Raw genomic sequence first — 13,043 nt, 5'->3', positions numbered from 1 at the left:
GGCCCCAAAACACAAAAACATGGGGCATATTTGGGGGGAAGTAGTGAGTTCTTATTTGGCTGAGGATGGAGTACTGGGGAGAGGGGGTAGAAGGCCTAGAAGGTGGTTTGTTTGGCAAGTTCGGCTAAATTTCACATTAAAAAGATTGGACTTCTGGAGACCATGGAAATAACAATTAAGCCTAATGCTTTTAGGGAGGTTAATGTGGTAACAATATTTGAGGTGGGTGTGCCAAGGCAATGCAGTGATTCAGGTGAGTGGTGCAAGGTGAGAAGGTCTTAAGTCATGACAGTGGTGTGACGTCAAGGGCAGGGCGGCTTCTAGGAGGTGCCACTCTGAGAGGGTGGGCTCAGAAACGGCTCTCGTTGAGGGCACGGTTTAAACTCAAATGTTATTAAACAGAAATATGAATTGATTGCTATAAAATTGTTAGTTAAAGTTTCCTTCTTATTCTTAGTTCTAGAGCCAGTACAAAAGCCTCATGAAGGTCCTGGAGAAATGGGGAAACCAGTCGTCATTCCTAAAGAGGATCAAGAAAAGATGAAAGAGATGTTTAAAATCAATCAGTTCAATTTAATGGCAAGTGAAATGATTGCACTCAACAGATCTTTACCAGATGTTAGATTAGAAGGGTAAGTACTTAGGATGGTCCTGGTAGTATTTAATTGGAATGAAAAGTATGTTCTGAATTCCTAATAAAGTGCATGTTAGTGTTGATTGTTCCTGAAGTGAATCTCACTAATTTACTACTTATCCCACTTAAAAATAATTAAATGCTGATAAAATAATACCTCAAGTTACTATTGATCATTAGGACTCTGTATTTGAGGTTTGGGAAGTATTTATTTTAATAGATTAAGATGGTAGGAGGTTTTAAACTTCATTGTTGCCAAAGAATTCATATTATTAACTTTTTGAAAAAGAGTCTTTAAAGTTTTCTGTAACTTAAAATAGTGAAGTATACAATTGTAAGTATACAGATTACTAAATTTTTATATATACCTGTCATCCAAATCAAGATATAGAACATTTGCATCATCCCTGAAAGTCCTGTTATGTTCCTTTCTAGTCAGTACTGCCACCCTGAGAGGCAGCCTTTGTTTTGACCATATATTAATTTTGTCCTTTTTTTGAACTTTTTATAAATAGATCCACAGTATATATTCTTTTGTCTTTAAAATTCATGTTTTTGCATATATCAGAAATTTATGCTTTTCCATTGCAGTATAATGGTTTGTTAATGTGGCTATACTGTAGTTTATTTATACATCAGTAGACATTTGGGTTGCTTCCACTTTTGACTCTTAGGAATTAGCTGTTGTGATATTTTTTATATATCTTTTCTGATAGACTTAAGCTGTCATTTCTATATATTTTATATGTATTGGGGGAAAGGAATAGAGTATATGTTTCTATAGCTTTAGCACATGCTGCCAGACATCTTTCCAATTTCCGAGATGGTTGCACCAATTTACACTCTTACTAGCAATATAACAGACCACTTGCTCCAAAGGAAGAAGGTAGTACAAAGTATCTGGACCAGAGAACAATAGGTCCAGTTAAAAGCAAGGGAACTGTACAAAAACAGGTGGGTTAAGTGAACATAAACATTGCCAAGACCCCTAGGTACCGTGCCATCTATAGCTCCCATTAATGCCAGCATCCATGCCATCCTGTTCAGGCAAGAGATTGGAGGATCTTTCTCAATAGAATTGGACTAGCCTTAGAAAAAAACACACAGACACTAATATCGGAGATTCTGCAATTTATGGCACAATCTAAGAGCTTATATTCAACTTGTTGATCTTCCATTTTTATAACATAACCAAGGAATACTAGATATCATAGGAAAGGCCTCAAACATGAAAAGGATAGTTCAAAGCAAACAAACTACAACTTGGATGAATCAAAGACTATTCAGGGAGAAGACTACTTAAAAAGAAATAATTAATAATCTCAATAATATAAGAAAATATATTACAACCATACAAAACAAGAATAGGATACTATTAAAAAGATACACTGAGAGAATCAAAAAGAGCTCTTATAATTTAAAAAAAAAAAAGAAGAGGAGAAGAAGCAACAAATTCAGTAGCAGGTTGGGAGGAAATCTTCCATGAAAATGGATCAAAGAAACAAAGTGATGGGCAATAGTAAAAGCATATGAAATTGGAGTGACAATAGAGGATTAATATTTGATTAATAGGAGTCTTAAAGAGAACAAAAAAAATGGGGGATTTATCTACAAAAATTTCTAGAACTGGACTATTTTTAGGAAAGAGCTCATCACATTTTCAGGACAAGAGATGAAAATAGACTGCACCCAAAGCATTATGAATTTTAGAACACTGGGGATCCTCCTACCCAGAAGACATAACTTTTTTTAAATAGAGAAACTATATAGGTTTCTCTAGTGAAGAAAGCGGATCACAAAAGATTATTAAGTGGAATGTTTTCAAACTTAGCAGTAGCTCTGGAAACAAAGGAGCAAAGTTCTAAAGGAAAATAGTTTCCAACTTAGAATTTTATATTCATTCTAACTTACAATCAAATGCACAGGTTAAATAAAGACTTTTTTAGAAATGCAAGGTCTGAAAACATTGAACTGCCACACACATCTTTTCTCGGGAAGTTACTGGAAAGAGTGCTCTACCAAATAAGGACTTAAACCAGTGGTAGTCAACCTGGTCCCTACCGCCCACTAGTGGGTGCGCCAGCTTTCATGGTGGGTGGTAGCGGAGCAACCCAAGTATAAATAAAAAGATAGATTTAACTATAGTAAGTTGTTTTATAAAGATTTATTCTGCCAAACTTAGCGAAAATCCGACATGAAGTACTTGGTAAGTAATTATTATTATATGCTTTAACTTGCTGTAACTCTGCTTTATAAATTTTATAAAGTAAAGGTACTTCCCTACTTTATAAATCACCATTACTGTGGAACCGGTGGGCAGTTAGAAAATTTTACTACTAACAGAGATACAAAAGTGGACGGTAGGTTAAAAAGGTTGACTATTCCTGACTTAAACCAAAGAAAAGAAGGACACAAGATGTGGAAGACAGGAGATCCAACATGTATGAGATATGTTGGGAATGCCTGGAGGATGGTGAAGGGAGAGCCCTGGTGAGAGTTGTGCAAGGAGAAAGGCAACCAGTCCAGATAAGAGCAGGTGCAAAAACGCACTCCAGTAGAGCTTCAAGATGTTGTTGAAATTATATCTGATACAACCAAATGTTTTTAGAAGAGATTTAGACAATTGATGGAGAGTTTGGGTTTGAATTACAAATAAATACATAGAAAACCATAGCAAGGAAAAAACTCAAATGATCATTAACTCCAGGGAAAGCTCTTAAAAGTTGTTCAGAGAAAGCAAAAATAATCATAGTTACTGCATGGCAGAGCTGTGAATGAGTCAAAATAAGATAACATTATAATTGTGCGTGTAAGACAGAGTGAGGGGATGGAGAGTATCGGCGTAGCAAATTGGGTAAGTGGAGATCAGTCAACAGAAGTTTCACTGTAATCTTAGATCTTTACAAGATGTGTATACTTTCCTGAACAATTTAGGATTTATTGAAGAGAGCTAGACTCTTCAGGGAAGCCTACAGTTAAAATTTTAATAGTGTCTATATTAAAAAGAGCTTCAACTATTACTGTTTCTTGTAGTTACTTTTTGTAATTTTAATAATTTCATTGAGCGCATAACTACTCTTAACACATTTTATTAGGCATTTATATTTTAATCTTTAAATGTTTTTTAAAGATACTTTTATTAATTAATAGATTTTAAGTGTATTAGAAGTGACCAGTTTTTGGACAGTGAACAACTTCATTGATGTTATGAAGAGTTTAAACAGTGTAACACATATGCTTGTACACTGAATTTCAGACTTGATAAGGACTACTCGTACTTGAAAAACCTCTGTTTTGTGCAAGCTGTTAATACACAGTCCTTCTGCCCGACCACTGGGTCTTGGAGGGACAGTGCTGCTTGTGGGAAAGAAGGGGACACAAAGGCACCACTGCCTCTAAGTAACCTTTTAAACCTTACTCCATCTCTGTGCTAGTACCCTTTTTTTAAACATTTTATTATGGAAAATATCAAATGTATACAAAAATAGAGATAATAGTATAATGAACCATCATATATTCATCACCTTTTTCAATAATTCTTAACAGTCTTGTGTTAAGATGTCCTCCAACAATCTCTTACCTCTTGCTTTGAAATCTGCATAGTCTCTTTCTGTGTTGTACTAGAGTTGGTTTGTATGATCAGTAGAAGACAGTACAAGTGATGGAGTGTCACTTTCAGGATTAGGTTATAAAATATGCTATGGTTTCCAACTTGATCTTTTACTCTTACTTGGGTCACTGGCTCTGGGGTAGCTAGCTGACATGACAGGAGCAGCACTATGGTTTTGGCCCTTTGTGATTAATGGGCTGAGTGAAATTAGAAGTGGATTTTCCAGTCCAGGCAAATACTGGGAAATATTTCAGTATGTATCTCTGAAAGATAAGGACTCAAAAAAAAAAAAAAGAAGAAATATCATGGCACCATTTTCATAGGTAAAAAATACCAACAGTGATTTCTTAATAACTTGAAATACCCAGTTATTGTTCAAGTTGCCCTAGTCATGTCATGTATTTTTCTTTTTTCTTTTTATATGTTTGCATCAGGATCCAAATAAGATCTACATATTGCAACTGGTGCAACCTTTAAATCCTTTTTCAACCTGCACGTTCCCTCTCCATCCTCTTTTTTCCCCTTACAGTTTATTATTTGACATAGAGTGTCTTGAATCCTTCCTCAGCCTGCATTTTGCTGTCTGCATCACTATGATGTTACTGATTGTGTCCCTCTGTCCCTTCTCTTTCCTGTAGAGTGGTGGGTTAAAGACATTTTGTATTAATATCCTTGAAGTCACTAAGTGGGGTGAGGTAGTAAAGGTAGGAAATTTGGACCATCGTGCATCATCATGAGCATGTCTGTTATCTGTCCCATCTGTCTCTTCTCTTGTGGGAACTCCTGTTAGCTAGGCATTGGACTGCTGGAATTGGTTCTTTTAGTGTCATATATTTTTGTCTTTTCTTGTTTTGTTTTGTTTTTTAATGTCCAGGGAGAAATCCTAGATCCTTTCAGCTACTTTATTGAATTTTTTATTACTAAGCCTTTATCATTATTGTCTTTTAAAAAATATAGACAACCTGCAGCATACCAGTTTTATACATATAAATTATTTATGAGATATTTAGCATGACAGTAGCATTTTAATCTTTGTAGTTTTTAGAATAATTTTAACTTTGGCTTAAAATTATTAAGTCCAATGAGGCAAACTGCTGTCAAGTGCCTCAGATACCACGATAGCCCAGAATAATTGAATGGGTTTGAAAATAGGTTCTCTGACTCTGAATTCCCTTTGATCTCTACCTAATAGCTGAAAGTTAATTCCTCTCACTTTTAAAACTATTCCTTTTAATACAAGATTAAATTCTGGAAACATTAAAATTATGTATTTAGTAGAGTTCTGTTTATTTTCTCACATCTCTGTTATTTTAATGAAAGTATGTAAGTTGCTCTGCTTGTAATTTTTAAGACTTAGGATTTTATATTTTTTCAGATACTTTCAGTAGCTTTGATACTGTTCTGTAATGAGTAATGGGTAGTTTTGTTTCAGTTAAGTAAAATTTTGCAAAAAAATACTCTAAAGTAAATATTAAATTTTTTTGTACTGGTATTTATCATCTTATAGTTTGATCGCTACCTGCTTCATAAAATTTAAATTAGTCTGTTAATAGTTAAATGGATTGGAAAGGAAGAAATAAAACTTTATTACTTGCAGTTCAAGTCCAAAGTAATTACAGATAAAGGATTAGAATCAGTACGTGTTTAGCAATGTTGATAATTTTATGACAAATATTTATGAGAAAAATCAATTGTATTTCTATGTGTCAGTTTTACAACAGAAAATTTACAAATTTTATATACCACTTTAAAACGTAACCAGAAAATACCAAATATAGGAAACTCTTTAAAGAAAATTCTAAAACAGCCCTGGCCGGTTGCCTCAGCGGTAGAGCATTGGCCCAGTGTTTGGAAGTGCTGGATTCAGTTCCCGGTCAGTGCACACAAGAGAGACGACCAGATATCTGCTTCTCTACCCTTCTCTCTCCTCTTCTCTCTTTCTCTCTCTGTTTCTCTTTTCTTCTCCCACAGCCATGGGATTGATTGACTCTAGCGAGTTGGCTTTGGGTGCTGAGGATGGCTCCATGGCCTCCACCTCGGGTGCTAGAATGGCTCTGGTTGCAACAGAGCAATGGCCCCTAGTGGGCTTGCTGAGTGGATCCTGGTCTGTGCGCATGTGACAGTCTGCCTCTCTGCCTCCCCTCCTCTCACTAAAATTTTTTTAAAAAGGGAAAAAAAAGAAAATTCTATAATATTGAGAGAAATTAAAGACATAAAGAAATGGAGAAATCCCCAAATTTAAGGGGTGTGCATGGCTCAATATTATAAAAATGTTGGTTCTCTTCAAGTTAATTTATGGATTTAGTGCATTCCCAAACAGCCACATTTGTATGTGTGTGTATCATTTGACAAACTGATTCACAAATGTAACTGTAAATGCAAAGACCTGGCAGAACCAGATATTCTATAGAAGAATAAGTTTGAGGATTTATAATAAATTACCAAGATTTCTTAGAAAACTATAATCATTAAGATAGTGTGGTATTGTTGCCAGGATAAACAAACAGATCAGTGAAACAAAATAGGGAGTTCATAATCAGTTTCATACCCCTGGAGAGCACTTGGTTAAGGACAAAGGTAGCACTGTGCAGCAGTAGGAAAGGATGATTTTCTCAAGAAAAAAGTAAACTGCTGGGTCAGCCTGATACAATTAAGGTCAAAACTAAAACTGTACCTTTATCTCACACCACATAGAAAAATTAGTTTCATGCTTTATTGCAGATGTAAATAGGAAGGCAAAGCAGTAAAGCTGCTAGATCATATAAAGAATATTTTTATGATCTTACGGTAGGGAAACATTTCTTCAAGAGGACACAAAAATTACCCAAAGATGAGAGAAAGTTTGATATAAATGGGACTACATTAAAGACTTTCTCATTTAAAAAAAGTGAAAAGAAAAATATATTGAAAAGGTAAGTCACAGAAGAGAAGGTATTTATGGTACTCATAACCAGCAAAATGCTCAGATCCAGAATATATAAAGAACTCCTACATATCAATAAAAGATAATAGAAAAATGGATGAGAGACTTGAACTTCACAGAAGAGTTTATCTAAGTGACCAATAAACATTGACAAGATGCTTAGTCTTATTTTTAATCAAGAAACAAAACCACAATGAAATACCATTTCACACACTGTTGGTGAGAGTGTAAATTGGTATGCTGACATTGAAAAACAGGTCAATGTTTACTAAAACCAAATACTAACGATTCATGACCCAGCAGATCCAATCCTAGGTATCTCTAACAGAAATGTTTGCACATATGCATCGGGAGACAAAACCAAAAATGTTTATAGCAGTACTATTTGTATTGGTTCTAAACTGAAAATAGTCTTAAATGTCTGTCAACAGTTGAACATGATATATTCATACAATAAATATTCACAGCAATAAAAATGAACAATAGCTTCATGCCACAACATGGATGAATCTCACCGTTTACTATGCAGAAAGTCACACAAGAATATATATGTAGAATAATGGCTGTTTCTGGGAAGGTCAAAACAAGCAAAACAATGATGTTAACTGTTAGGATAGTGATTGGTCACCTTTGTAGAGGAAGGAAAAGGTGTAGAGGAAGGATGAAGGGACTTGGAAGGTATTGACAGTGTTCTTTATTCACTTGAGTGATGTTTGCTGTGTGATAGATAGCTCACTGAGCAATTGGTTTTGTGAACTCTTAGACTTCAAATAAAATCAACTTGAGAAAAGAGAAACAAAGAAGGGGAAGCAGTGGAGACAGGAAATGTAGCAGTACTTGTGAAGTATAGTTGGAAAAAGGAGAGAAGTGGGGTGTTAGCTAGGTAGATCGTGCAGTCGAGGGAGACGGTTTCTTTTTTCCTTTTTAAAATGGTATATGGCATAATATAGCTATATGTTGGTGGGAATCATCCCCTTGAGGGAAAATTTGAGAGGGAACTGTTATAGCAAAAGTATTGACCTTGAGTAGGTGAGAAGGAATGTACAGAAACAGGGATGACTCAGACATTGCATAGCTTGTTACTTTTGGGGGTTTTTTTCTTTCAGTTTTAGTGTCTTCTATTAGATTATGATGATGTTGCATTATTTAAAAAACTGCTATTATTGTGGTTTTGACAGTTTCTCTAACTCATTCTGTTTATTTTTCAAGGATGCAACATTGGATGCATTTAAGAAGTTTATGGTGTTTTTGTTTGTTTCTAACCCAGTGTTCCCCTGTAGTTTTGATAGTGCTATACCACTTTTAATATGCTGAACATTTTTCTGGTCTGTCTACTTCTTTCTATTTCTTTACTTTCAGTCATCTGTATGATTTTGTTTTAGGTGTATCTTTGCTAGCTGGCTGGATTTTATGCTTTTCATTCACTCTTAATAATTTTTTTTAATGGGCTGAGTTTGATAAATCTAATTATTGTAACTATTTGATATATTTGTATAGGTTGAACCATACAATATTGATATCCCTTTTTTTTAAGTGAGAGGAGGGTAGATAGTGAGATAGACTCCCCCGTGCACCCCATTCAGGATCTACCTGGCAAGCCCCATCTGGTGCTGATGCTCAACTCATCCCAGCCACTGTCTGAGAGAGGGGAAAGGGAGAGAAGGGGGAGAAGGCGGGGAAGAGAAGCAGGTGGGTGCTTCTCATGTGTGGCCTGACCAGATATCAAACTTGGGATGTCCATACCCCAGTGAGCCAACTGGCCAGGGGGATATTCACCATTTTTGACTTATGAAAATGACAGTTTCATAAAGTTCAACCTAATAAATCTTGTTTTCTATTTATAGCCTTTTCCATTTTTCATTTTCCATTTTGTTAACCAATCCAGTTTCAGCTGGTAAAATTTTTAGTATTTGTGTTTTTATCTCTCTTGGCTTGGAACCTGTACATTTTACTTCTATTCCTTTAGTAGTAAGACCTGTAATTTTCTGTCAAGGTATGGATGTATCTTCATTTACATGCTTGGTGCACATAGTGCACTTTTGATCTGGGCATGCATATTATTCTTCAATTCTAGGACATTTCTAGAAGTAATCTCAGGTGTTGCTGCATCACTGGTTTCTCCAATCTGTTCATCTGAAACTACTCATATGTATATACTAGAGCTTCTCAATCTAAACTGTTTTTTTCCCTTTTTGAACTGTATCTAGATGGATTTCTCATTAATATTTTGATTAATATTAAATAGTAAATGGCTCTGCCATTTACTGGCTTTGTGGCTTTGAACAAGTTGCTTGACTTTTCTGTACTTTATGGTCCTTATCTGTACAATAAGGAAAATAACAAGGATTGCTGTGAGAATTTGTAGTGCTTTGAACTTTTCCTGGAATCTCTAGGCCTTTGTTCAGGGGGTGAGCTGCAGGCCCCAGGCAGTTCTCAGGAAAAGCCAGCCCTAAGCGTGCTTTCCCACCTCCACTCTTTCTTACTAATCACTATCTGGCTTCTGAAGAGTATTCACGATGAAGTGTTAAGTGAGAAATACTGGATCAATACTATCACTATACTAAAGCTGGACAGAGCTAGCCAGCAGGTTCTTTTCAGACCAGTTCCCAGAGGTGGAAGGATAGTATGTGGGATGGCCCCTAGAATGCAGCGTTTGCACCCCCTGTTCTGAATCCATAGAAGCCCTGCTTATTCTCAGCCATGGGCTGGACCAGGGTACAGCTGGCAGTGTCCAGATCATCCTGTGCCTGCCAGTAACTTTTACTCTCTTGTAGGGTCCCTAAGGGCACTTTTTTGGAGGAAAGAATAACCATTTTTTGGTGTCAAGAAGTGTTAAATAGAAATGGTCAAAGAATAACTTGTAGTATGTGATCATAGGGAAGCAGGTTTAAGACAAATTTCAAGTCACCTAATATGGCAATTTTATTCTATACAATTAGTCTTAGATGCTTAAAAAATAATAGTAATACTATTTATTATTATGTTCTAAGCACCGTACACATTATTGTATTTAAGCAGTCCAACAAAATAGCAGTAGTATGCCCACTTTACAGGTGGGAAAACCCAGACTGAGAGATGAAATGATTTGTGCTAAGGATGGTTAGTAAGTGATTCAAGTGAAATTTGTGACAAAACATGTAATCTTTAAAAACAATTTTTATCTTTTAGTTTTTCATTGATTTGAGAAAGAAAGAGAGAGAGGAAGGGACTAGGGGGAGAGAGGGAAAAGCGTCAACTTGTTCCACTTATTTGTTCCATTTAGTTGGGTATTCATTGATTGCTTCTCGTTTGTGCCCTGACCAGGGGATCGAACCCGTAATCTAGGCACACTGGCCAGGGTCAAAACATGTAATCTTTGTTTTTAAATTTTTTATTAATTTTAGAGAGGAGAGAGAAAGGGAGAGACAGAGAAGGTGGGGAGGAGCTGGAAGCATCAACTCCCATATGTGCCTTGACCAGGCAACCCCAGGGTTTTGAACCGGTGACCTCAGCATTTCCAGGTCGACGCTTTATCCACTGCGCCACCACAGGTCAGGCAAAACATGTAATCTTAATCAGTATGCTTTGCCATCACTTTTTTGGTTAGATCTTCATTGATCTTGACTGAAAGAGCACATATAGGGGAGAAATTATGTAATGTTGTCCAACACTGCCAGGCAGGTAGCCAGACATCTAAAGAGCTATAGACTTGTCCTTGGTAAATGGTGGTGACAGGCTAAATTTAGTGGATGACAAAGAATACCTTGAAAAATCATAGCTCAAAGGGACATGAGAACAGTATTGGGTTAAATGTGCATATTCACCTTGATTTGGAATTAAGCTGCTTCACTTCTCTAAGCCTGTTTTCTCATCTGTAAAATTGGGATAATAACACCTCTTAGTGTTGTAAGGATGAAGTGGGATAATGCATATAAAACTCAGTGCCATTTCAGGCTGTTAGAAGGATAGGGTAAGTAGAGTGGGACTTTAACAGTTGAAAAATAATTTAAAAAGTGATTATCAAGGGACTTCTGTTGTTCTGCATTCCTGAATTGTTAGGTGTTTGTATGGATTGATTCTCTGGTAAGCCCAGTCTTGCTGAGATGAACACTATCCTAAGTATATTTAATAATCTATTTTCTGCAATGTTTGTGATTCGCTGAGACAGGCACTCAAGCTAACCCTCAGACCACATAGTGAATTTCATACATTAGAGTTTATTCGGTAATCCTTTCACTCAAAACAAAGAGTGCTCATTAAATAGGCCATCTTTTAATTAGTGTATATAGGGGATATAAATGAAACCACTTGTGTTTTGACTCATTGTTTAAAAACCAGGGATTTTCAATTAACTCCAACTCCCCTCCAGTATATAACTCGCTCCCATTAGTAGCATCAGGCCACTATGATAGTGATGGTATAATTTGAAAAACATACCCATCTTCCCTCCCCCTTTCTCAGTCTGCTGTCAGCCAAAACAAAGGAGTAAATGAAGGAAGGGAAAACAGGAGATCCAGTGCAAACCACACTTTCAATAAAGGACTTGTATTTAGAACATATAAAGAACTCTCAAAACATACAACCCAATTAAAAAAAATGCAATGCAATAAAATGTCAAAAAACTTGACACTTCAGCCAGGATGCTCTATGGATGGCAAATGAGCACACGAAAAGACAGTCACTGGGGAAGTGCCAGTTAAAACCATAACGAGATACCACTTTATGCCTATTTAAATAGCTAAGATGAAAGTTGCCGACAGTGTCAAGTGCTGACAAAGATTCAGGACAGGTGGAACTCGCATATGTTCCTGGTGGGCACAGAGAGAGAAGGCACTGGGGTGTTGGTAACAGTCTGTTTCTTCACCTGAGTGCTGACTACTTGATGCATTCACTTTGTGGAAATTCATTCAGCTGCATACTTATGATTCGTCAGCTTTCTTATATCTACATTACATTTCAATAAAAAGACTCTTCCCTCCCACAAAGCTATACATAACTTAAAAAAAATATGTACAGCTTTACACTGGCTAATTTTCATTCCTGAGGGTGACTCAGATGTGACAGGGTGGGTGAAAGCTCCTTCATAACACTGCATATGGCCTTCCTGTGGATCCTCAGCTCTGTGTCCCACCTGCAAAGGAATCACCCCCCACCCTTAACTCCATAGGAACAGACGGTCCCTCCATGGGAGAAACTTGGGTAGAATGCTGAAAGAATTGTTGGTTTTTCTCAAGTGCTTTGTGGCTTTCCCAGGTAGAGGAGGGTATGTGTATTTATCTGTTCTGAGATCTGTTATCATTTTTCCCTGTGTTTTCTCAATATATTTTCTATTTTGCTTTGAGAATATTTGTAAATTTGTTGTATTCTCTGAATGATTAACATTTTGAATTAGGAAGTTATTTTCTTTTTTGTTAGCGTCCTAATGTTTGCCCTGCCTTCCTAGTTCTTCCATTCTATTGAGTGATTTCCAGTTTAGTCTTTATTTCCAGTGTTCTTTTTTTACATGCAATTTCAGAGTTTAATTCTCTAACATATTATCTAAGAAATAAATCTGGCTTATCATTTCTCTTCTGCAGAACTCTCTATCTCAGATTTTTCTGTTTTCTTCCTGTCCACTTCCTAGCCGTGCACATGGCTAGTGGTACTGTTTGCACACAGTGCATTTGCCTGATAATCTTCTATGTCTCAGTTAATTTTGCTGTTTTTGTTGTTTTGGTAAGCCAGCAGCTTTGTAGTCACATTGGCTATTTTCTGCTTCCCAGTTCTATAATGATATGTAGGGTTAATTTGGGAAAAGAGATTATATGTAACTTAATTCGATTCAGTTAAATAATACTAGAAACTTTTTCTGAACCCCTTTTACTCATACCCAGGCCATTCCTTACTTCAAAGTCCTG

At 36.3% G+C, this 13,043-nt stretch overlaps 1 protein-coding gene across 2 annotated transcripts in view; it reads left to right on the top strand.

Moving 5' to 3' along the window:
- The window catches only part of GALNT1 (polypeptide N-acetylgalactosaminyltransferase 1), a 110,028-nt gene that overhangs the window by 63,495 nt on the left and 33,490 nt on the right, over nucleotides 1-13,043 (top strand). For both annotated transcript variants that reach the window (XM_066246414.1, XM_066246415.1), the window contains one exon: nucleotides 458-632. In XM_066246414.1, the coding sequence (XP_066102511.1) occupies nucleotides 458-632 (175 nt within the window). The remainder of the gene's footprint in view (nucleotides 1-457; nucleotides 633-13,043) is intronic.

Source organism: Saccopteryx bilineata, chromosome 11, assembly GCF_036850765.1.
Source record: "Saccopteryx bilineata isolate mSacBil1 chromosome 11, mSacBil1_pri_phased_curated, whole genome shotgun sequence".
In the NCBI taxonomy this organism is placed as follows: domain Eukaryota; kingdom Metazoa; phylum Chordata; class Mammalia; order Chiroptera; family Emballonuridae; genus Saccopteryx; species Saccopteryx bilineata.
The sequence above is the reverse complement of the archived record's forward strand: the minus strand, read 5'-3'. Positions and strand labels throughout refer to the sequence as shown.